This window comes from Pelophylax lessonae, assembly GCF_965119305.1.
Source record: "Pelophylax lessonae genome assembly, chromosome: 4".
In the NCBI taxonomy this organism is placed as follows: Eukaryota; Metazoa; Chordata; class Amphibia; order Anura; family Ranidae; genus Pelophylax; species Pelophylax lessonae.
In genome coordinates this window covers 470,687,542-470,711,827 of record NC_138771.1, presented here as the reverse complement: position 1 = coordinate 470,711,827, position 24,286 = coordinate 470,687,542, and the positions used below count along the sequence as shown (strand labels likewise).

The 24,286-nt window shown below is 44.0% G+C and overlaps 1 protein-coding gene across 1 annotated transcript in view; it reads right to left on the bottom strand.

The window, feature by feature from the left end:
- The window catches only part of RIC8B (RIC8 guanine nucleotide exchange factor B), a 103,032-nt gene that overhangs the window by 57,511 nt on the left and 21,235 nt on the right, over positions 1–24,286 (bottom strand). The window contains exon 4 of the mRNA XM_082254774.1: positions 6,019–6,113. Within this exon, the coding sequence (XP_082110900.1) occupies positions 6,019–6,113 (95 nt within the window). The remainder of the gene's footprint in view (positions 1–6,018; positions 6,114–24,286) is intronic.

Here is a 24,286-nt window from a genome sequence, read left to right as displayed (position 1 = left end):
TCGTGATGGGTGACAGGAGAGGAAACTGCCGTCCGTCAGGATCAAATGATGTTGTATTCAGAAGATAGATGTTTATAATGCTCGACATGTTTCGCTATTATAATAGCTTCATCGTGAGCTCATAATATAATATTCTGTATAATATTGTAGGACTAACGAGGAAGGTGTTAGGTCTGTGAGCAGGATCAGAGTAAGTAGCATGTGTAGAGATGCTATCCTGGTAAAGGATTGCATTAAGGACAAGCTAGATGCAAATCCAACAATATCTTGGAACCGATTATAAATCCTGCATGGCTCTGTAGAGAAGAGGTAAAAGCCACAGTATACGTAAACCACAGCTGATTAAAGCAAACGTGGAAATACTGGAGGCTAAGCAATCAAATTGATTCTGCATAGAGCGTGCACCTTCCCCGGATGGTGGTGGTTCCCCATTCGGGGAAGGTGCACACCTGGAGTGCCACCCGTGACTCCTACACTGCCTGGATCATCCATGTGGCTTCCCCCTATTTTAGCCTATTATGTTTAGCCCCGTCTATACTGGTGCTTTAAAGTGTTTTGCATGTTTATATCTACAACCAATGCACAGTTCGATCTGTATGATTTGGTTATACACATTATATTACCATGCGGTACCTGCTGCTCACCCGTATATATGTGCTAGCTTACTTCAGGGTTTCTGTCTAGCTCCCTAATATTGATCTAGACAGATTTCTGTAGGCTATATTTAACCAACTCCTTTCTTCTCCTGCTTTAGTGCTACATCGGGAGTTTTGTTTTGCTCTCTTTTCCCTCACTTTTTATTGTCTCTCTCTCTCTCTCTCTCTCGCTCTAAGGCAGGGGATACATTTGTTTCTCTACCACCCCTCTCACTCTTCTACCTCCCTCTTTTTATTACAGGACCCAGGCATTTTGATCTACTGATTCCGGGATAATCTCACTATGGCGTCCCTGCAGAGGTGTTCCTTCAATGCCAGAGGTCTCAATGAACCCTCCAAAAGAAAAAAAAAAAACTGAGGAAGAAAGGAAACATTGGAATACTAGTCAGTACCAACTTGCACCTCCAATGTTAGGCGTGTGTGTGTTGCTGCATTATGTAAAACTATTAGAATAGTTTTTACATTTTAGGATAGGGTGCCTCAAGACTGTCCATAATTTGGGAGGGTGCCTCGAGATTGTCCATAATTTTAAAGGGGGCCTTGACGGAAAAAAGGTTGAAAAACACTGCCCTAAAGAGATAGCCGGTCTCTTTCAAACCTTCTATAAGCGCTTGTACTACTTGCCCACTACTCCCCCGATGTCTCTCGGAATATGTTCCTATCCAAAATCTCAGAATATGTCTCCAACACTGCTCTTCCTACCCTCTCTAAATCTGTAGTGGCCGACCCGGATAGGCCTTTTTTTAAAGGAGGAATTTTGTTAGGCGTCATCTCCGCACTCAAACCCAATAAAAGTCCAGACGGATTTACGACTCCATTCTATAAATTCTCAGGGTCCTCTTTCTTCTTTCCTTACTAAGGCCTACAATGCAATCTCTAGTGATTTGGCCTTTTCTGCCCGAGCCTTAGAAGCGCACATCACAGTTCTACCCAAACCTGGCAAAGATTCATCGTTATTGGGCAGCTACCGTCTTATTTCCTTTACCAATATTGATATATGCATTTATTCCAAAATTATTGCCAATCACCTCACACCCCTTATACACCTCGACCAGGTCGCATTTACACCAGGTCGGGAAGCCTGTGATAACATCTTGAAAACGATCGCTTTATTGATTATGCTGAAAAGTGTAGTTTGCAGGCCTGCCTGGTATCGGTGGATGCCAAAAAGACATTCGGCCTTGTTCAATGGGATTTCCTTTTGGCTACTCTTCAAATAGGACTGGGACATAACATTCACCAAAAAAAAAAAAAAAAAATTATCCTGACTCCATACAGTAATCCTTTCGTGAGAATACACTCTAATGGAATCCTCTCAGACCCAATAGTAAATTTAAAACAGAACTTGCCAGGGATGCTCCCTTTCTCCCCTCTTATACGTTTTGACCATCCGCAATAAACGAGATGTTAAGACACCGTTCACATTAGGTCGCTCCGACTTCGGGGGCAACCTGTGAAGTCGCGTGCACCGCGACTTCGTCGCGACTTGCACGGACTTCATATAATTGAAGTCAATGCAAGTCGCCTCCAGGTTGCCCCAAAGTAGTACAGGACCCTTTTTCTAAGTCGGAGCGACTTGTGTCGCTCCTATTAGAACGGGTCCTGTACTACTCAATGGACCCGACGGTGCGCGACTTGCCAGGCTGACCAAGTCGCCTGGCAAGTCGTAATAGTGTGAACCGGCTCTAAGGGTATTGAGGTTTGTTCACATCATTACAAACTTCTCCATGCAGATGATTTCCTTTATTATCTATTCCCCCTCTTACTTCCCTCCCTTCACTAATGAAGGAATTCGCAGACTTTGGACTCATGAGAATTTTTAGGTTTACTTTGATAAGACTTAACTTCTCTTTATCCTTCTTGGAGAACTCTAGACTTTGTACTAACTTCCCTTTTAAGTGGCAACCTCAAGCCATTAAAGATTTAGGAGTCCAAATGCCTGCTGCTCTCTTGAAACTACATACCCCTGCTCTCTAATATTTGCACTTGTCTCAAATCATACGATGAGCCTACTATCTCTTGGTTTGGCCGTATGAACGTCATTAAAATGAACATACTGCCCAAATTGCTCTATACGTTTCAAACAGTTCCAATAGCTCCCCCCTCCAGATTCTTTGCTCATGTTAACACACTAATACGCAACTATATCTGGTAGCATAAAAAAAAAATCCAGGATTCACACGCCCTTTCTGCCTAAATCTAGGAGGTGGGGTTGCTCTACCTCACATATTCCTATACCATAAAGCATCCTGCTTTCTCAGAATCCTTGATTGGTACCATTACCAAGACCTAGCCCACTCTCACCGCTTTTTGAGACGCTTGCATTTCCTCCCTACTCTATCAAACTCACTTCCTAATTTGGAATAAGACTGACAAACCACTACTATGTCACACCCTGCAGAATGGTACATTGATCCCAATGTCACAACTGCTAGGGTCTGGTCATACCCAGGCATGGGTTTGGATGGAATATTCTCATCTCCATCATTATCTTGCCTCTAACATACCTAAAACTGCCCTGATTAGACGACTTACTGATTTCGAGAGCTTTCTGACCCAGTCTGACAGGCCAGTACACCCCTTATCTCACATATACCAACTTTTGCTGAAGACCACCCTGCCACAGGACCCTCCATTCCACGTTCCTCATTGACTGGAACAAAATACTGACATTTACTTAGAAGACCTCCATATCTTCAAGAGTCCAAGAGCGCAATTATAAAGATCCCTGCCAGGTGGGACTGTTGCCCTACTACCCTCCATAAAATAAACCAATCAATTCCAAAACACCTGCTGGAGATAGCTTTAAGGCCCCAGAAACCATGACTCACATTTGGAGCACTTGCCTGCTCATAAACTTCTTGCTTGGAAAAAATAATACACCTCTATTAGGATTTAGTAGAGGACAAAATTGATAATGCTCCGCTCATTACAGTACTTTGCTTTCGTTGATGCCTGGATCCTATAAACAAAATAAAAAAAAAAAAAAAAAAAAAAGGGTCTCCTCCCGACACGTGACTTCTGCACGTACGGTTATCACCAGGGCGTGGCAAAAACCATAGCCTCAGTCCTTTGTCGATTGGATCGGTGAAATGGATTCTATTTGCCATCTAGAAAAGTTGATCTCCTGGGAGACAGATAATACTGACGATTATACCCTGACGTGGACAATCTGAAATCCCTCTCTCATTTGTGCTGGTCTACCGACACTTCCTGGTTATTAGTAGGTTGTTCAGACTTTTATATGTTTGTCTGGTTATAACTATACAGTTATTATGTAAACACCTTGAGAGGGTTTCATTTTTATAGTTGAAAGCCATCTTTTTATGAATATCATCCAAGGCTTTCTATGTTGACGGTACAGGCATATTGTTGAAAACGTATTTAATGCAAATGTGGGAGAATTACTCACGGCCCACTTACTAAAGGTGGATATGCGCCTTTGTGATCTACCTATCAGGAACTCATCATGCTGTACTTTCACTTACCTTACGTACTAGCATATATAACCTACTGTTACTACTATATGTAGTGTACTGAATACGGATCTCATCCTTAACTTTATGATCCTTCTGTTAGTTTTTTCCTCCTTTTTTTTTATTTGTGTGCTAACAAAACTCAATTAAACAAAGATTAAACATAAAAAAGGACAGTTGCCTTGATTACTTGGAGTCACTGATCTAAGACAAGTATGCAGATCAGGCAAGTAACACTTCCTCTTTTAGGGTGACCACGTTTGCCCATTGTGTACTGTAGCTATAGAGGCACACCATTATCGTTTAGAACAGCAAGGACTACAAAAACACCTTCCTCCATCAGGTAAAGGGTAGGTTCTTTGTAGTTTCCAAAGAATTAACATCACAGAAAGTGATCGCACTGGATTTTTGGCAGGATCCGTTTTGCACTAATCGTATAAACATTTTCAACAAAATCAATGTTGAGCAAAGAGGAGATGTTCATTTTTGGGGTATAGAGACACTTTTCCTTTAGAAAAAAAAATGTAGCACTGCCCCCTTGAGGACTGCTGGATAACACAAATCGGGTCCCCCTGGGTTACCGTTAGCAACACTGGCAGTCACAATTTAACACTTTACTTCTTGGCTCAGTCAATGATCAGTCCAGGGGTTTGTAGTTGTTTTATTTTAAATAGAGATGGGAGAAGCGAATAGTGGGATACTCCAGATCAACTATTCACAAGATACGAGGACTCCTATCTGATGATGCAGCCAGGCTGCTGATTCACCCTGCCACTAGATGAATGTAGATTAAGGCTCTATCCAGAAGACTTGATGAATTATTTATTTTCAGGATACTCTCCTAGTATCCCCTTTCACTTGACACACTGACCCCGTCCTCTGACTAGCCTACTCCACGGTGGCCCCCCTCAGGTCAGGCCCCTTGACACGATCCCCTATACTCACGATACTGTTTTTCAAGGGTCTCCAGTGTCTCTCCCCCTCTAGTCAGTTCTCCTGGACCTCTGGGTTCAGTTCCGTTCCTTTGATCCCCAGGCCTACTGCTTGTGACCACTACAGAGGAGGAGGCAGTTGCCACTCTCCCTCCGAGACTCTGCTCACCAGCCAAAGACCCTGCAGCACATGTGCTCCTGGCTTTTATACAGTATGCCATAATGCACTGAGACAGCCAGTCTCTGGAAACCACCAGGATTGTATCAAAGCCTGTATACCCATTGGTTTAGCTTTCCCCCCACTGTCCAACATGCCTCCCTACTGGACCAGTGTGAAATACTATCTAGACCCAATAAATTACACACTGAGCAGACCCAACTCACAGATCCTGCTCTCTGGTAGTCAGAAAGCAATATAGATTTGCCTGCTGCTCCTCTGATAGGCAGACAGAGCCAAAAACTATACTCTCTCACTAGCACCTACCTAGGAGGGTGCTCCAAAAAAAAAAAAAAAAAAAAAAAAACCCACAACAACAAAGTGTAAACTTAATTGTATCTAAAAACACATTTTTGATTTATTGGTCCTTAGGTGATGCGACGTGACTGCATTCACTTCTCATTTTTCTTCCCCACCGCCTTATTTTCACCTGGTCATCCTATGCTGTGAACAACACTTCCTGTCTGTTATGGTCTACATTGATTTCTCCATTGTATCTATGGAGGAGCTAGTGCTGTCACACTGACTGGACGTCAAGCATGTCTGCCCTTGCTAATCTTTATTACATAGTTGATTGATGAAGCACACACTAATATATCTATCCACTTAATACACACACACGGCTACAAAGTTGCTTTGTGTTTAGATATGCTAAGATATTACAGCATTGCCTTTAAATGGAAATATACAGTATTATCTCTATATGAATACGAAAAAGGCTAACAGTATTAGCGAACCTGTGCAGCTCCTCAGTCTTCTCCTCAGAAGGAGCCCGTAACAGTAAAATATGCCGTAAGAGTGCAACCAGGTGACGAAACTGGTGAGCATCACTCTGCAAGATAAAAATTGTAACAAACAGATCACCAATAGTAAGAGAAATCAAACAATCTTTAAAAATTAAATGAACAATTCTATAGGAAAACCAGCCAAAAGGTAATGTACATACTAACACACATACACTGAACAAAATTATAAAAAAAAAACTAAAAAAAAAAAAACACTTTTGTTTTTGCCCCCATTTTTCATTAGCTGAACTCAATCTAAGACTGTTTCTATGTACACAAAAGGCCTATTTCTTTCAAATATTGTTCACAAATCTGTCTAAATCTGTGTTAGTGAGCACTTCTCCTTCCACCTCACAGGTGTGGCATATCAATCATGATTATTGCACAGGTGTGCCTTAGGCTGGCCACAATAAAAGGCCACCTTAAAATGTGCAGTATTATCACACAGCACAATGCCACAGATGGCGCAAGTTTTGAGGGAGCGTGCAGTTGGCATGCTGACTGCAGGAATGTCCACCAGAGCTGTTGCCCATGAATTGAATGTTCATTTCTCTACCATAAGCCATCTCCAAAGACATTTCAGAGTACATCCAACTGGCCTCACAACCACAGACCACGTGGAACCACACCAGCCAAGGACCTCCACATCAAGCATCTTCACCTCCAAGATTGTCGGAGACCAGCCACCTGGACAGCTGCTGCAAACAATTGGTTTGCATAACCAAAGAATTTCTGCACAAACTGTCAAAAAACGTTTTAGAGAACCTCATCTGCATGTTCGTCGTCCTCATCGGGGTCTCGACCTGACTGCAGTTCGTCATCGTGACCAACTTGAGTGGCCAAATGCTCACATTCGATGGGGTCTGGGACTTTGGAGAGGTGTTCTCTTCACGGATGAATCCCAGTTTTCACTGTACAGGGCAGATGGCAGACAGAGTGTATGGCGTCGTGTAGGTGAGCGGTTTGCTGATTTCAACGTTGTGGATCGAGTGGCCCATGGTGGCGGTGGGGTTATGGTATGGGCAGGCGTATGTTATGGACAACGAACACAGGTGCATTTTATTGATGGCATTTTGAATGCACAGAGAAACCGTGACGAGATCCTGAGGCTCATTGTTGTACTATTCATCCACGACCATCACCTCACGTTGCAGCATGATAATGCACAGCCCCATGTTGCATTGATCTGTACACAATTCCTGGAAGCTGAAAAAATACCAGTTCTTACATGGCCAGCATATTCACCGGACAGGTCACCTATTGAGCATGTTTGTGATGCTCTGGATTGGCGTATATGACAGCGTGTTCCAGGTCCTGCCAATATCCAGCAATTTCACACAGCCAGTGAAGATGAGTGGACTAACATTCCACAGGCCACAATCAACAACCTGATCAACTCTATGCGAAGGAGAGGTGTTGCACTGCGTGAGGCAAATGGTGGTTTTTGCCCCCCCCCCCCCCCCCAACTACAGAAAAGCTGCACACTTTAGAACTGGCCTTTGTGGCCAGCCTAAGGCACACCTGTGCAATAATCATGCTAATCAGCATCTTGATATGCCACACCTGTGAGGTGGATGGATTATCTTGGCAAAGGAGAAGACACAGATTTAGCCAGATTTGTGACTATATGAGAGAAATAGGTCTTTTGTGTACATAGAAAAAGTCTTTGCGTTCAGCTCATGAAAAATGGGGGCAAAAACTAAAGTGTTGCGTTTATAATTTTGTCAGTGTACATAGAATCTGCTTCACCGAAAAAAAAAAAAAAATGTATTGAACACTGAAAATTCCAAAAGCCACCATTAGGTAGGGCGAGCTTTGGTGCCATCACGATAGAAAATCTGTGGTTCCCGTGTCAGTAAGCTGCTGCGCCAACAGGTAAAACAGAAGCAGGTGCGATATGTTTCAGTTCTTTCAAGTGCTCCCTGATACAGGTTATCATATCACTGCACCGATTCTGAAATGCATTTTCATGTATTTATTTTCCCTTTCCCAAGGCATTATTTATACAATTTGCCTAGCCCCAGATACTTATCCAAAACTATAAGTATGCTGAGTAGCAGGTTATCACATACTGTATTTGATCCCCTGCAGTTTTTATAGGTTTGCCCCCTTTCAACAAAATTAAGGGTCTAATTTTTATCATGGATGTATTGTAAATGATAGACAGGATATCAACCAAAAATTCAGAAAAAAAAAAAAAAAAAAAACACACACACACCACAGACTCACGCAATACAAATGTTATAAATGGAGTTGCAGTTCAGTGAGTAAAATAAGTATTTAAACCCGAAAGCAAAACATAACTTCATACTTGGTGGAGAAACCCTTGTTGGCAAGCACCAAGGTAAGACGTTTTATTTGTAGTTGATGACCAGGTGTCAGGGCTAGGGCTGCCACGACGTGTCGACTACAAAAAATCGTCGACGTGCGTGAAAGGCGTCGACGCGTCAACGTGTGACTTTACACGCCCCCTGGCCGGCCGCAGCGCCGCTTGAAGTATTGCCGGCCGGGAGAAATCAGTGCGCAGCAGCAGAACACCGGGGAGGAGGAGATGCCGCTGTACAAGGGGCTGGGGACGGGGGGAGAGAAGACCGCGGGGAGAGAAGACCGCGGTGGTCATAGACCTGGGAGAGGCATTTACTAAGTGAGTGTCCCGAGTCATATGCTGGGATTGGAATTGGGGTGCATTGGAGACATGGGATCTAATACTGGGGGGACATGGGACCTGTCATTAGAGTCTATTGGACCTGTCAGTGGGGGGTACATGGGGGTCTGCCAGCTGGGGGGTGTGTGGGATCTGTTGTTGGGGATTCATGGAGTCTGCCTGCTGGGGGTGTATAGGATCGGTCATTGGGGTTCATGGGGTCTGTCATTGGGGTTCATGGGGTCTGCTAGCTGATGGTACATGGGATCTGTCATGGGGTACATGGGGTCTGTCATTGGGGTTCATGGGGTCTGCTAGCTGGTGGTACATGGGATCCGTCATTGGGGTGCATGGGATCTGTCATTGGGGTTCATGGGGTCTGCCAGCTGGGGGTGTATAGGATCTGTCATTGGGGTTCATGGGGTCTGCTAGCTGGTGGTACATGGGATCTGTCATTTGGGTACATGGGGTCTGCTAGCTGGTGGTACATGGGATCTGTCATTGGGGTACATAGGGTCTGTCATTGGGGTTCATGGGGTCTGCTAGCTGGTGGTACATGGGATCTGTCATTGGGGTACATGGGGTCTGTCATTGGGGTACATGGGGTCTGCTAGCTGGTGGTACATGGGATCTGTCATTAGGGTACATGGGGTCTGTCATTGATTGGGGTTCATGGGGTCTGCTAGCTGGTGGTACATGGGATCTGTCATTGGGGTTCATGGGGTCTGCCAGCTGGGGGTGTATAGGATCTGTTATTGGGGTTCATGGGGTCTGCCAGCTGTACTAGGTGGGAGGGCTTACTGAGGGGTCTGCAATGGGAGGGGGGCTTACTAAGTGGTCTGTACTAGGTGGGAGGGCTTACTGAGGGGTCTGCACTGGGAGGGGGGCTTACTAAGTGGTCTGTACTAGGTGGGAGGGCTTACTGAGGGGTCTGCACTGGGAGGGGGGGCTTACTAAGTGGTCTGTACTAGGTGGGAGGGCTTACTGAGGGGTCTGCAATGGGAGGGGGGCTTATTAAGTGGTCTGTACTAGGTGGGAGGGCTTACTGTGGGGTCTGTACTGGGAGGGGGGCTTACTGAGGGGTCTGTATTAATTATAGGATAAATTAGCTAATCAAAAAAACAATTAAGCAAAAAAAGAAAAAATTTAAATAATCGTTAGATTAGTCGACTAATCGTAAAAATAAATCGATAGATTAGTCGACAGACAAATTAATCGTTAGTTGCAGCCCTAGTCAGGACCCACACTTGAAACTGAGACCTCCAGTGTGTCTGCCAATGACTCTACTTACTGAGCCACCTGGAATGCTGGACAGCTCCCTGGACAAATCCTTGAATGATTCTGCAGTGACTCTTAATAGCCTTGAACCCTTTGCTCCTCCCATGAACTTCCTGATTTAAGCCATGTCTCTGCGCTTCCTGGTTGCCAGAATATAGTGCCTTCACCAGCCAATATCTCTCTGGTCTCTCCTGCTGCTGTCCGTATCTTCGCCATCATCCGTTATCCGCATTCCTCGACTTTGCTTCTGCTTAATCCCTACCTGCAACTACTCATTACCGACCTTGGGTATTCCTTTACTACGCTTCTGCTTGAGCCCTACGTGCTATATCTGCTACTGGACCCTGGCTTGCTCACCTCAATGACGCACCTCAGGTGAGCCTGCATCATCTGCCTGGGTGACCTTCCTATGTTCCTATCCTGCGGGTTCCTGTGTAAGCTTCCACTGCTTCAGCTACTGGTCTTCGAACCTGCCCCCTGATCGTGACAGAATATTCTGGCCCAAAACATGGAGGCCAATATAGAAAGTGTTGTGACTCCTCTTAGGCAGCAAATTGCTGAGCTGTAAGAAGTTGGTGTTACCTGCCAAGAAAAAGTTGCAAAACTAGAAGGTATATTGGAAAGGCAACAAGAGGAGATTCATACTCTGCAGAGACTACTACTGGACCGAAGTGATACTAGCACACATATGCCTCAGCCGCTACCATCCAAGTTTAATGGAGACCGCCATCATTATAGAAGGTTTCCTAAATCAGTGTAATTTACATTTCCAAATACACCCTGCTGCATTCCCTTCTGAGGAAAGGAATGTAACCTTTATTCTTGAACTTCTGGCTGGAGAAGCCCTAGCTTGGACCTCCCCATATATTGAACAGGACAGTGCCACTTTAAATAATCTGCAGACCTTTTTGATCGCAATGAATCCCAACCGCTGTGCTACTGCCGGAGCAAAGCTGCATAGTCTGAGGCAGGGTAAATGCTCTGTCGCTGAGTACATTGCGAGGAATACTGTAGAGAGTATTGTCAAACTAGTTCTCCACAGATCAAGGAGTCACAGGTGGATGTGGTTACCACAGTCTTTTCACAACCTGCCTTCACAATATCATGAGTGTTGGGATATCTGTAATAAAAATGTCAACCAGTTACCTCCTCATCGCCTGTATGATTGCCCCATTGAGCTGCTCCCAGGGGCAGAAATACCTTTCAGCCGCCTATTCAATCTGTCAGAACCTGAACCTGAATGTTCAGGGAGTGGCTTGACAAAAAATTGGAGAAAGGGGTTGTGACGGTGTTCACCGTCACTGGAATTTAAGGACAGATGGGTAATGGTTTGGATTGCTTCATATTTGTCAGCAAGGTCTCCATGTAGAAATATTGAGATTTGTTCCCATTTGCCATGAGGTCTCTGACCAGGAAGTACAACTCCTAATATGGTCATTCCAGGAAGTTCAATGAGGAGACTGACTGTCTAACAATGTTGCTTTTGTCTGAGGTGGCTTTCCATTCACCTATTGTCAGGTGTGCTAATGAACTCCCCTGTTGTCTGCTAAGGGATGTATTGACACTCAGAGTAATGTGTATTGGGGGCTCGTTATGGAACCATTGTTCTGTGTCTGGCTGTTGTGTACATTGATTGCCCCCTGGGGGCTTCTGTCTCATTACACATAACAGTCATTCTGGTCAAGCTATTGGACCAATCCCTGCTGACTCATTTTCAAGTCCTCATTTGCATGGCTAAGGAGGACCTGAAGGAGAACGGCATGTACTTTGCAGTTGACCAATGGGAAAGCGGTTGTTGGGGGCAGGATGTTCCCAATTTTGTATAAAAGTGTGTTGTGTACTTCCAATAAATGTCTTCCTGTTTGAACTTACATACAGCCTGCTTGGTGTTTGTTCTAATGGATTCCAAACGGCACATAGCTGTAGTTCGGATCCCGGAGCCTTGGTTGACCGAACCATCAGATGTTGCGATCTGCAAGCTGACTCACTAGAAACAGAGGAGTGTCGGGAGAGCGGAAGCGAGCGAGCAAGGGTCTCGTCACAGGGGTTTATTGGATACTCAACATCTCCTGCTGGAGCAGCCCTGTTTGTTGAAAAGAAAGACTCCACCTTGCGTTCATGCATTGATTACAGGCACATGAATAAAAAGTTACTATTAAAAACCGTAATCCTCTCCCGTTGATCTCTGAAATGTTGGAAAGACTTTGTTCTGCCAAAATTTTTTACAAAGCTTGACTTACGGGGGGCATATAATCTTGTTCGTATTCGTCAAGGACATTAATGGAAACCGCCTTTAGAACCAGATACGGACGTTTCGAGTCCTTGGTTATACCTTTTGGTCTTTGTAATGCCCCTGCAACTTTTCAACACTTCAACAATGTTTTTCGAGATCTGTTGTACCAGTTTGTAGTTTCTTATTTGGATGACATCCTCATTTTTTCCTGATAACCTAGAAGAGCATCGCAAGCATGTTTGCACTGTCCTTGAAAGATTAAGGCAGAATAGACTTTATATCAAATTGGAAAAAAATGTGAGTTTGAACAAACCCAGATCCAGTTTCTGGGGTATATTATTTCTCCAGAAGGAGTAAGCATGGATCCTGAGAAGATTAAAGCAGTAGTAGATTGGCCTGTCCCTGGAAACGTTAAGGAAATTCAACGATTCGTCGGGTTTGCCAATTTCTACAGGAAATTCATAAGAAATTTCTCTAAGGTGATAGATCCGATTACACAGCTGACAAAGAAAGGGGTGCCTTTTGTGTGGTCATCTGATGCTCAGGCTGCATTTGCTAAGTTAAAGACTCTTTTCACTTCTGCACCAGTATTGGTAGGTACATCCCAATCCTGAGTTACCTTTTGTAGTGGAAGTGGATGTTTCTGACTCTGCTGTGGGCTCTATCCTTTCTCAATGAAGCAGTGAAAAGATGCAGCTTCAGCCTTGTGCTTACTTCTCTCGTTTAAGGTCTTCAGCCGAGTGGAATTACGACATCGGGAATAAAGATTTACTGGCAATTAAGGAAGCCCTTTCCAAATGGAGGCATGCTCCTGGAAGGTACTAAGCATCCTGTGACCATTCTCACTGATAACAAAAATTTAGAATTCATTTGTTCTGCCAAAATATTGTCTTCTAGACAAGCATGTTGGTCGCTGTTCTTTTCTAGATTTAATTTTATGATCTCGTATTGACCTGGGTCAAGAAATGGTAAGGCTGATGCCTTATCACAGATGTTGTCAGGACCTTTCCAGGAAAACAACTCTGAATGTACAATCCTGCCTCAAAAGAACTTCCTGGTGCCACACATTAAAGGCATTCTTGAGTCTCCTCAAAGAAGGGTACGAGAATGACTCACTCCTCAATAATCCTCCTACGGACATCACCCTTGAGTACAAGAATGGCTTTTGGATTCAAACACATCACCTCTATGTACAAGAAAGATGTAAAAAAAAAAAAGGTAGCCTCATGCCTTGCACGCAATAAAGACACCCCAAGCTTCTCCTTTGGGGTTGCTCCAACACCACTCCCTATCCCCAAGACCATGGGGGTCAATTTCTATGGACTTTGTGGTCGATTTACCCCCTTAAAAAGGAATGACCGTTCTCTTGGTAGTCGTTAATCGGTATAAAGTGAGCCATCTTGGTGAGGCGGTCAAGGGGGTACCCTCTTCTGAATTGCAGAGTTGATGGTTCGAGAAGTCTTCAGACTACATGGAATTCCTGAAGACTGTGTCAAATCGAGGAGCACAGTTTACTTCAAAGTTTTGGAAAAGCTTTTGTTCAGCTTTAGGAGTAGCAATCAACCAGTCTTCTGCTTTTCATCCTCAGTCGAATGGTCAAACTGATAGGACTAATCAAACTTTATAGTACCTTCGATGTTTTGTTAGTAATCTTCAGGATGACTGGGTGGACTATCTTCCTATGGCAGAGTTTTCTTATAACAATTCTAGACATGGCTCAACCTCTCAAAGCCTGTTTTTCTTAAACAATGGGTATCATCCAGTTTTTATTCCTGATCTCCCTATCTCAACATGAATTCCTGCTGTAGCCAACAGATTAACTATGCTGCAAGAGATTTGGGAGAAATTGATTGAGACTTTGAGGGAGGCTCAGGAATGTTACAAGAAGGCTGCTGATAGACATCACAGATCACTTCCCACCTTCCAGGTGTGTGACAAAAGGTTAGTTATCAACCAAAAATTTGAGGGTCCTATGAACTTCCTGATTTAAGGCATGTCTCTGCACTTTCTGGTTGCCAGAAAATTGTGCCTTCACCTGCCAATATCTCACTTGTCTCTCCTGCTGCCATCTGTATCTTTGCTATCATCCGTTATCAACATTTGATTTGTTTCTCGACTTCGCTTTTGCTTAATCCCAACCTGCATCTACTCGTTACCGACCTTGGCTATTTCTCGACTACGCTTCTGCTTGATCCCTATCTGGTATTGGACCCTAGTTTGCTCATCTACTGGTGGGGCGATCCTGAGGACCGCGACCTGGTGCTAACATGCATTAAAACCCATCTCCACCATCAGGAGCTCTGGTGAACTCTGGTTAGTACTTAGATTTCACACCGCAGGTGAGCCTGCATCATCTGCCTGGGTGACCTGCCTGTGTTCCTATCCTCCGGGTTCCTGTGTAAGCTTCCACTGCTATAGCTACTGTTCTTCAAGGCCGACCCTGATCAGGACACCAGGTTTGCACACATCTCAGGAGGTATTTTGGTCCATTCTTTACAGATCTTCTCTAAATCCTTAAGGTTTTTTGGCTGTCTTTTGGCAACTCGAAGTTTCAGCTCCCTCCATAAATTTTCTACGACTTCAGGTCTGGAGACTGACTATGCCACTCCATGACCTTAATGGGTTTCTTCTTGAGCCACTCCTTTGTTGTCTTGGCGGTGTGTTTTGGGTCATTGTCATGCTGAAAGACCCATCCACGACCCATCTTCAGTGTTCTGGCTGAAGAAGGTTCTCATCCAAGATTTTACAATACATAGCCCCGTCCATTGGCACGTTAATGCAGCAAAGTCAGCCCGTACCTTTAGCAGAGAAACTGCCCCAAAGCATCAGGTTTCCACCTCAGTGCTTGACTGTAGGGATAGCGTTCTTAGGGTCATAGTCAGCATTTTTCTTCCTCAAAACTCGCCAAGTTGAGTTAATGCCAGAGAGCTCAACTTTGGTCTCATCTGACCACAGCACTCTCTCCCAATCTTTCTCTGAATCATTTAGATGTTCGTTGGCATGACTGTACAGTGCCTTGCGAAAGTATTTGGCCCCGTTGAACTTTTCAACCTTTTGCCACATTTCAGGCTTCAAACATAAAGATATAAAACTATAATTTTTTTATGAAGAAACAAGTGGGACACAATCATGAAGTGGAACAAAATTTATTGGATATTTCAAACTTTTTTAACAAATAAAAAACTGAAAAATTGGGCGTGCAAAATTATTCAGCCCCCTTAAGTTAATACTTTGTAGCGCTACCTTTTGCTGCGATTACAGCTGTAAAGCCCCGTACACACGTACCGATCGTCGGCCGACGGAACGTCCTACAAATGTTCGCGGCTGGTGTGTTTGTTGTTTGTCTGTTGAAAAGTGCTCCAAACTTGCCCAGGACATTTGTCTTCCGACAGAAAATGACGTCACTACGTTCCACGCACGTTCGCCGCTACAAAAGAGGAAGTGAGTGTTTGGCCGTGACCCTTCTGGGCATCTCGCGCTGATTTCGGTAGCATTTGTTTGGTTGACGACATTTCGCTATTTTCCGAGACATCGTTCGAGAATTTATTATGGCGACCGTGAATTCGTCCGTTGCTGTCGTTAGTGTTGGAGTTTTGGCTCTGAGACGACGTACGAGCAATAGGAAGAAGAAGCGGACCTCCTGGACGAAAAATTGGTTGCTTAACCGTGATCAATTTTCTCATATGTCCTTGCTGAGGGAGCTCCAGGAAAATAATCCTGATGACTTCAGGAATTATTTGAGGATGACGGATCCCATCTTTTACCGTCTTCTTGCCCTGGTGTCCCCCTATATTCTGAAGCAGGATACTTGTATGCGGCTTGCAATTACTCCTGAGCAAAGGTTAATTGCGACGTTGAGGTATCTTGCAACAGGGAGAAGCCTGCAGGATCTGAAGTTCACCACAGGCATCTCCCCCCAAGCTCTTGGAGTCATCATCCCTGAGACCTGCTCTGCCATCATCAAGGTCTTGCAGAAGGACTATATCAAGGTATGTTTGATTTTTTACATTACATTACATGTATTACTAGTTTCACCCGAATTATGATGTTTTTGGATGTACAGCAATTGACACAGGCCATTATTTGTAAACTACCCTCTGTCCGCATGCACATAGTAGTAAAGATGTAGATTATCTTTAACCATTTGTAAAATTACCCACTAACCACCCCACCATTCTCTCCTATGTGTCCCTAAACGCATTGCCTGTTAACAGTATTTTGAATTTGGGTCATTTTATTGCTTTCCCTCAAACAATTATTCCTTGGCCAATGTTTTAGTACCTAGTTAATGATTTATCTAAAATACATCAGTCCATCCATTCCCACCTATGATTCTGTATGTTTATGTAATGATGTTAAAACCTTCACTGACCACAAGCCCTTATTGATGTATAAATGCCCAGTTTTACTTACCCATCCCCCACCCACATGCTAAATCTCAAAGTCAGCATATACCAAAGCTCAAGTTCAGAGGTCTTCAAACTATGGCCCACCAGTTGTTCACGAACTTCAATTTCCATCATGCCTAGTCATGTCTGTGAATGTCAGAGAATTACAAGGCCTCATGGGATGTGTAGTTCTGCAACAGCTGGAGGACCGTAGTTTGTAAATCTCAGCTCTAGCTGGTGAGTATAATGGGCCATACACACTAGAAGATTGTCAGAACAATTTATCCTTCCGATTTACCAAAACCAAATAATATGAGGTCCAACAAACACTTTCAAATCCTATGCAATCTGGTAGGCCCTTGCACTACATAGAAAAGTTAAATCTGCACGAAAAAGTCTTCAGAGAATCTTCTAGTGTGTATGGCCCTTTACAATATAAGAACAATAGGAGGTTGAAAAGAAATGTATGTAGATGTTACATCCCCATATCCAAACCTTTGCCTTCCTGTTGTATATTTTTTTAGCAAGTTGCATAAGCATTTAACAGACAACTGTGTGTGTAATTAATAATGTGATGTGCTCAAGCACTAATTTTATTTTTTTTTATTTTTTCCCCACAGTTTCCTTCAAACGCAGAGCAATGGCTGGAGATTTCTGATCAATTTCTGGAGAAGTGGAATTTTCCCAATTGTGGGGGTGCTATTGATGGGAAGCACGTCCGCATTGTCCCCCCTCCGAATTCCGGCACATTTTATTATAATTATAAAGGTTTTTTTAGTATAGTCATGCTAGCCATAGTTAATGCAAACTATGAGTTTATTTTTTTGGATATTGGCAAAAATGGCCGCAATTCGGATGGGGGAGTTATTGATCAGACGGAGTTCGCTCGTCGTCTAAAGAACGGCACTCTGAACCTGCCATCCAGGGAGCAAACTGTTGAGGGTATGAGCTTTGTGTTTATCGCAGATGAGGCTTTTGCGCTTGGGGAGCATCTCATGAAGCCCTACCCTCAGAGGAACCTCACCCCAGACCAAAGGATTTACAACTACCGGTTGTCCAGAGCTCGCAGAGTTGTGGAGAATGCCTTCGGGATAATGGCCAACCGGTTCCGGATATTCCTGACGTCCATAAACCTGGCACTGTACAAAGTGGATAATGTGGTCTTGTGTTGCTGCATTTTGCACAACTTCCTACGCAGGAATGCACAAAATTATGTATTGCAGCAACTGGATACTGACCCTGCTATGCCAGGTACAAGTGGAGAGGCCCAACCTTCTAACCAAGTGGAGTCCATGACGTCAATGGAAGTTGGACGGTCAGCATTGGCATCACACAGGGCCCGTCAGATCCGCCAGGAATATCTGGACTATTTCGTGGGGAGAGGAGCTGTGTCCTGGCAGCAATCACTGTCACACACCCATTAATCTTGTTAAAGATTGGACACACAAGATAAATGTCAGAGATATATTATTTTTCAACACATTAAACAAAAATTGCAATGATTCTGTATTGTGGATTATAATCATTTGGGCACATATGCCAAACACAATTATTTGGGTTAATCATGTGTTATATATGTGTGACTTTGGAAGGGTTAATACATTCATCAGTGTGTTTCTTGACTGTAGTCTCTCACCAGCTGATCCAAAGTGATGATGGCCATGTGTTATTTTTTAGCCAGTGGTGTAAATACAAGGGCCTTCTGCACCCCACAAAATGTACACAAACCCTGTCACATTGAGAACTAGGTCACACCCAAGGTTCATCTAATGTCACCTTACATTGGTGTTCATTGTCCAGAAGTTGCCCATACTATATATTTCATATAATACATTAGGGTATTAACAAAGTACCTACACCTGTTATGTTGTGTTCATTTATGACATCCTTCTCACTGCCCACCAATGTTAGGATATGTCAGTGTTATGTGAAACTTGATCATTGTTCATCTCAAAGTGTTATATATATATATAGGTAATGGAAAGTGAACTAGAGCAACGAACAAGCAATACACTATAGATTACACTGATCTCCCTACACTGATTGCTACTGGCAATATCAATGCCATATTGAATCCTAGGACTGCTAGTACCTTGAGTGTTGAGTCACACTTATGCGATGCGGGAAGTCTGCGACTTTGCAGCCTTCCAGCATTGCATAAGGGTGACCCGCCACTTACTTTTTCCACAGGATTGTATTCCACAAGTGTTAAGCACTGTGCGATCCAATCCAGATACATCAGAAATAAAGGGTCATGTGCGACTTGTATGCGTGTTCAGTGCGAATGTAGCCATACAAAGTGTATGTCTCAATTCACACTGCACATCTGATGGCATGTAATATCGTAGCGCACTGCTCCTTTATTACATGCGATCAGATGTTCATGCGAAAATCAGCTATACAGTTTGTATGGCTCAATTCGCACTGCACTCGCACAAAAGTCGCACATGATGCATTTATTCAGCCGCATCAGGATAGGATCGCACAATCGTTCAAACTTGTGTGATCCGATCCTGTGTGAAATGTCAGATCGCACTGTGATATGCGTTAAAACTGGGGGTATCTTTAACATTTCATTGACACCTCCAGCAACTCGCATATGGCAGTGACCAAAATGCTTTCATTAACATGTAAATATGGGAATAGGACAGCCATCATACATTTAGTGCTTCTTTACACAGCTTTAGACCTCGACCCCCCAACGAAAGTCTAATAAAGAATTGAACACACATTGTTGAATGTAAAAACGTTTTAGTATCAAACATTCACAGGGTTAGGGTTAGGGTTAGGGTTAGGGTTAGGGTGTTGTAAAGTGCTTTTCCCAAACTTGGGTACACTCTTTAACATCTGAGTGTAATTAAAATGCCCTAAAACATTATAAAAAATTTGTAACATCAGGAACATCCCAATACAAACATTAAAAACCTAGTAAAATTGTGGCTTAAAATTTGCCAATCATGTCCACAAAATTGCGCATTTTGATTTGTAATGCCGTTGCAGTCTCCTTTATTTGTTCCAGGTCTGCGCAGCATTGGAGAGCCTCACGGGTCAATTTGGCTAATGTGCAACTATGTAAAACATGGTCTGTAAAAATTAAAAAAAAATGAGTCAATGTGAATCACCTACATGAGGTCATAATAATAGAGAAACATTTGGTGTCCAGGTAATCTTAAATTCCTCTCGAGTTAATACCTACCCTGTTCTTATGCTCTTTTGCCCTAGGCTCTTCTTCTTCCTCCTGTCCTCCTCCGATGCTGTTGCTGATGATTCTGCCGGTCTCCTGAGCTTACTATATATTCATTAGGGGTGTGAACGCATGATGACGTCATTGTGAGGGCATGGTTGTAATGTATATATATTAAGATGCAGAGACCAGAGACGGGCAGAATGCACGGCAACAGCATTGGAGGAGGACAGGAGGAAGAAGAAGAGCCTAGGGCAAAAGAGCAGACAACATAAGAGCAGAAGATTGGACAGCAGAAGAGTGGAGAGGAGAAGATCCAAAGAGCAGAGTGGAGAAGACCGGATGAAGATATTTAAGAACATTTCATAAACGTCTCCTGTCGTTATTCACATACACTTCCATTTATGTGGTTAATGTGTAGGGGTACTATGTACCCCATACCCATTCACATAGTGATTGGGGTCTGGGATCTGGGGGCCACCCTTTGTTAAAGGTTGCTTCCAAAGTCCTAGGAACCCCCTGGCGGCATGACCCCCCAAAACCACCAGACAGGGTTGTGGGGATGAGGCTCTTGTCCTCCTCTACATGGGAGTAAGGTGCTTTTGGGTGTGCGGTGCAGAGGCCCCCTGGCCCAAAGCAACAAAACCCCCCCATGTTGAGGGCATGTGTCCTGCTGTGGTCCAGGGGGTGTTTGGTCCGCTTGCTCGTTCTCTTTCCTGGCCTGACAAGCTGCATGCTTGTATAAGGGTCTGGTAGGGGTTTTGGGGGTAACCCACGCTGTTTTTTTGTTGTGGGCATACCCTCAAACTCAATACCACACACAAAAGGCCTGGTTGTGAACTTGGGGGGACACCCACGGTGGGTTGTTCAATTTTTGGGTGTAGTTCCCCCTCAAAAATCTTCACAACGCAAGTGGCCCCGCAAGTCAGAGCATCCTGATCCGACTTACGGTGCGACTTCCATTCAAATAAAGAGGCTCCCATAGGGAACTAGTGTTGTAAATTGGAGGCTAAAAATAACACTGATAAAAATCATTCTGAAAAAACCTACGTGGGCACACAATTGGCTCTTGGACACTTGGTCCTGGTTCCTCCACAGTTTCGGAACTGGCTTCCATGCTGCTTGGCAAGTTGCCAGGAGATCGGGCTTCTGACCTGGCTGGGGATGCCACATCCTGGCATGATGCAACATCTGCAATGTAAATTTGTAAGGGAATACAAGAATATAAGGTTAAACAATCATTGCAAATACACATATTTCTATGATACCACTACACAAAAATCTGTGACTACCAACCTTCTTGTTGCTCTGGTGTCTCATCACTTGTTGGCTCCACCAGGATTATTTCCGGAATAAGGTCTTCATCTACATAATACAAAACATTGGCCATATCATAAAAGTCACAAGAGGTACATTTGTTAGGACATGGTGCCCTGCTTGATAGCTCTTTTAGTAACAAATATGAAGACATGTACATGGTTATCTACGAAAAATATGGTACATTAATGTTTGACAGTGCATAGGAACCAATTACCTTTAGTGGAATCTGTGCCACCTTCTGTGCCCATGTCCTCATCTTGTTCGGCAACTGCCGATGGAGCTGCCAGACCTCTCCTCCTCCTTTCCCATAGTTTGGCACGGAGTTTACGTTTTTCTCCTATTTAAAGGTTTGAATAATAATCTGTGATTAATAGGAATGTTTGCTGAGAAGATTCGTGCAGGAAAGAACGTTCGTTGCAACACAATACATATATTTTTAACTATGGCTTCCTGACTTTTAATGTCATATACTAAAACATCAACAATAGATCGATCAAATCACGACATGACAACTAAAATGAGTAATCTAACTTTTTACATAGACATTATAATCTAGACATGTTAATACAACATACACAAAATTATAAAAAACATATTGCATGATTAAAAAAATAAAGAAAAAATAAAACTTACTTTTTTTCAAAATCCGATGGATTTGGGAAAGCTGATCCTGCTCACGGTGTTTGAGGTCAGACCACCGTTTCCGAATCTGATCTTTCGATCGCTCGACACCGAATTTTTTGACCAAACAGGCCACCACCTTGTCCATGATGCCATCTTTCCTGGCATTGGGCCGATCGTAATTTGCCAACTTTCCATCGTAATCCATTTTTTCTAAAATGGAGACCATCTCCACCATTTCTGGCTTTGACATGGGTGTAGCCCTTGATTTTCGGGTGGCCCAATCACTTCGGCCCCCACTAATTGAGCTCCCAGATTGTTGAGACATGGTTCCTAATTAAACAATGATTATTCCACTGCCTCAGGTGTGAGTGTCGCATGTAGGCCTGATCTTCGGCACGTACACACCCCTGCACAAGCCCGCCACTGGAGGAGGAGTTGACGCCTGCGCTGTATTTAAAGGACGCCAGATCGTTCGGCCGACGATTCGCTAGCGGACATATCGAGAGTTGGAGCACGATCGAGCGGCGAATCACGACTTTTCCCCACAAACAAAGGTACGACTCTTTTAATAGAAAGTGTGTGTTTTGGGCCCTATACAGCTTTTATTAGGAATATCTTTATTATGTGCCAAAATACATGCTATTTTAATATGTTTTGTGTTGTTTTGTGTCTTGCAGGCATATACTGTCCTGCAATATGGTGGACAATTTCACCACCCACAACTTTTTAATAAGTTTTATTGATGAGTTCAGGCAACTGCCCTGTTTGTGGCAAGTCAAGTCCGCAGATTATAAAAATAGAAAACTCAGAAAACAGGCCATGGAACATTTGGTGGCCTTCTACAAGCCCGTCTGTCCTGGGGCAAATTTTGAGTATATCCGCAAAAAAATAAACAGTATTCGCACTGCCTACAGGCGGGAGTTAAAAAAAATAGAAGATTCCACCCAGTCTGGAGCAGGGGCACGGAATGTACATGTACCACGGCTGTGGTACTTTGATAACATGCGGTTCCTGGCAGACACCATGGAATCCAGGCCGTCAATTTCTACACTGCCTTCTACTTCGGCAGAGGGCTCAGTGTCGGTAGATCCAAGCCAGGATGAGGATTTCCTGGAGGAGAGTTTTACTCAGGTATGGCATTTCACAATATATTGTCTGCTAAAATGTAATCATGTAACAAAATTATAAGCTAAACCATAATTGACCCTTTATGTAAACGGGCATAGCAAGGGGTTGGCATGACAGGCAACCGCCAGGGGCGCAGGCCAAGGGGGGTGGGTCACAAAAACATTGGCATTGTTTTATTGTTTATTTTAACAATCCACTCAGCCTGCACACCCCAGAACCCCCAGTTTGCAGGCGGATTCATGCAGGTGTAAAACATTGAGAGCTGCTTCATGCAGGTGTAAAACATTGAGAGCTGCTTCATGCAGGTGTAAAACATTGAGAGCTGCTTCATGCAGGTGTAAAACATTGAGAGCAGCTGAGCCAAAAGACCAGGAGACAGACTGCCTCTCACTGCATCCCCAGCACACCTCTGGTCTTACAAACACTGCTGCATCCCCAGCACACCTCTGGTCCTAACAAACACTGCTGTAGCCTCAGCATTCCTCTGGCTCAACCTTTTTTAATACAAAACTAACAGCTCCTGCAAATGATCCATCCATCCTTGCTTCCATGTCTCTGGTCTCTCACTCTGGGTCAGCAAGGCAGGTGGCTTCCTTATTCATGTTTCCCTGCACTGCTTCACCCTCAATGCCCTACATCAAGTCCTCTGCAAGTTCAGGCCCCTCTCTCTCTGCAACCCCCTCCTCTCTCTCTCACACCCCCTCTTTCTCTCCCTCTCTCTAGCTCTCAACCCTCTCTTTCTTTTTCACACCTGAGACAATGATTGCCCACTAGAGAGCTCTACACTGGGCAAACAAGGGGCAAATTAGAAACTTTTAATGCCCTTTAATTTTTTTTTGGGGGGGTGGGTTACAGTTTTACATTGATCTTGGGGGGGGGGGGGGTTGTTGCCAAATACAGCTCCTCAACAAGGGCACTGGAGATCCTAGATATGCCACTGTATGTAAAGTCTGCTATTTGTTCACAATAATATAACAAACATGCATTTTTATATACACTATAACATTCTAATCAATTGTTCATTTCATCAACAGGGAAGTGTCACTGAGGAGGAGCCAGGTTGCAGCCAGGAGCCTGGGGAGCCTGCGGAGCCTGGGGAGCCTGTGGAACTCTTTCCACCACCACCTCCTCCTGCCAAACGGAGGCAAAAGAGGAAGCACGTGGATGATATCACAGACGAGTTTATCCAGGAGGCCACCATAGCCCTACGTCGGAAACCGGAGGCCAATGAGTCCTTCGGCAACATGACGGCAAAAATTTTAGATAAGGTGGACCTCAGGCAGTGTCAGTATGCCAGAAAAATTATTCTGGATGTGCTGCAAAACGCAGAAAACGGCATACTTACTGAGCACAGCCATGCATGCCAGGAGCACCCGTGCCCTCCACCTCCACCTCCACCTCCACAACACCCACCACCTCGC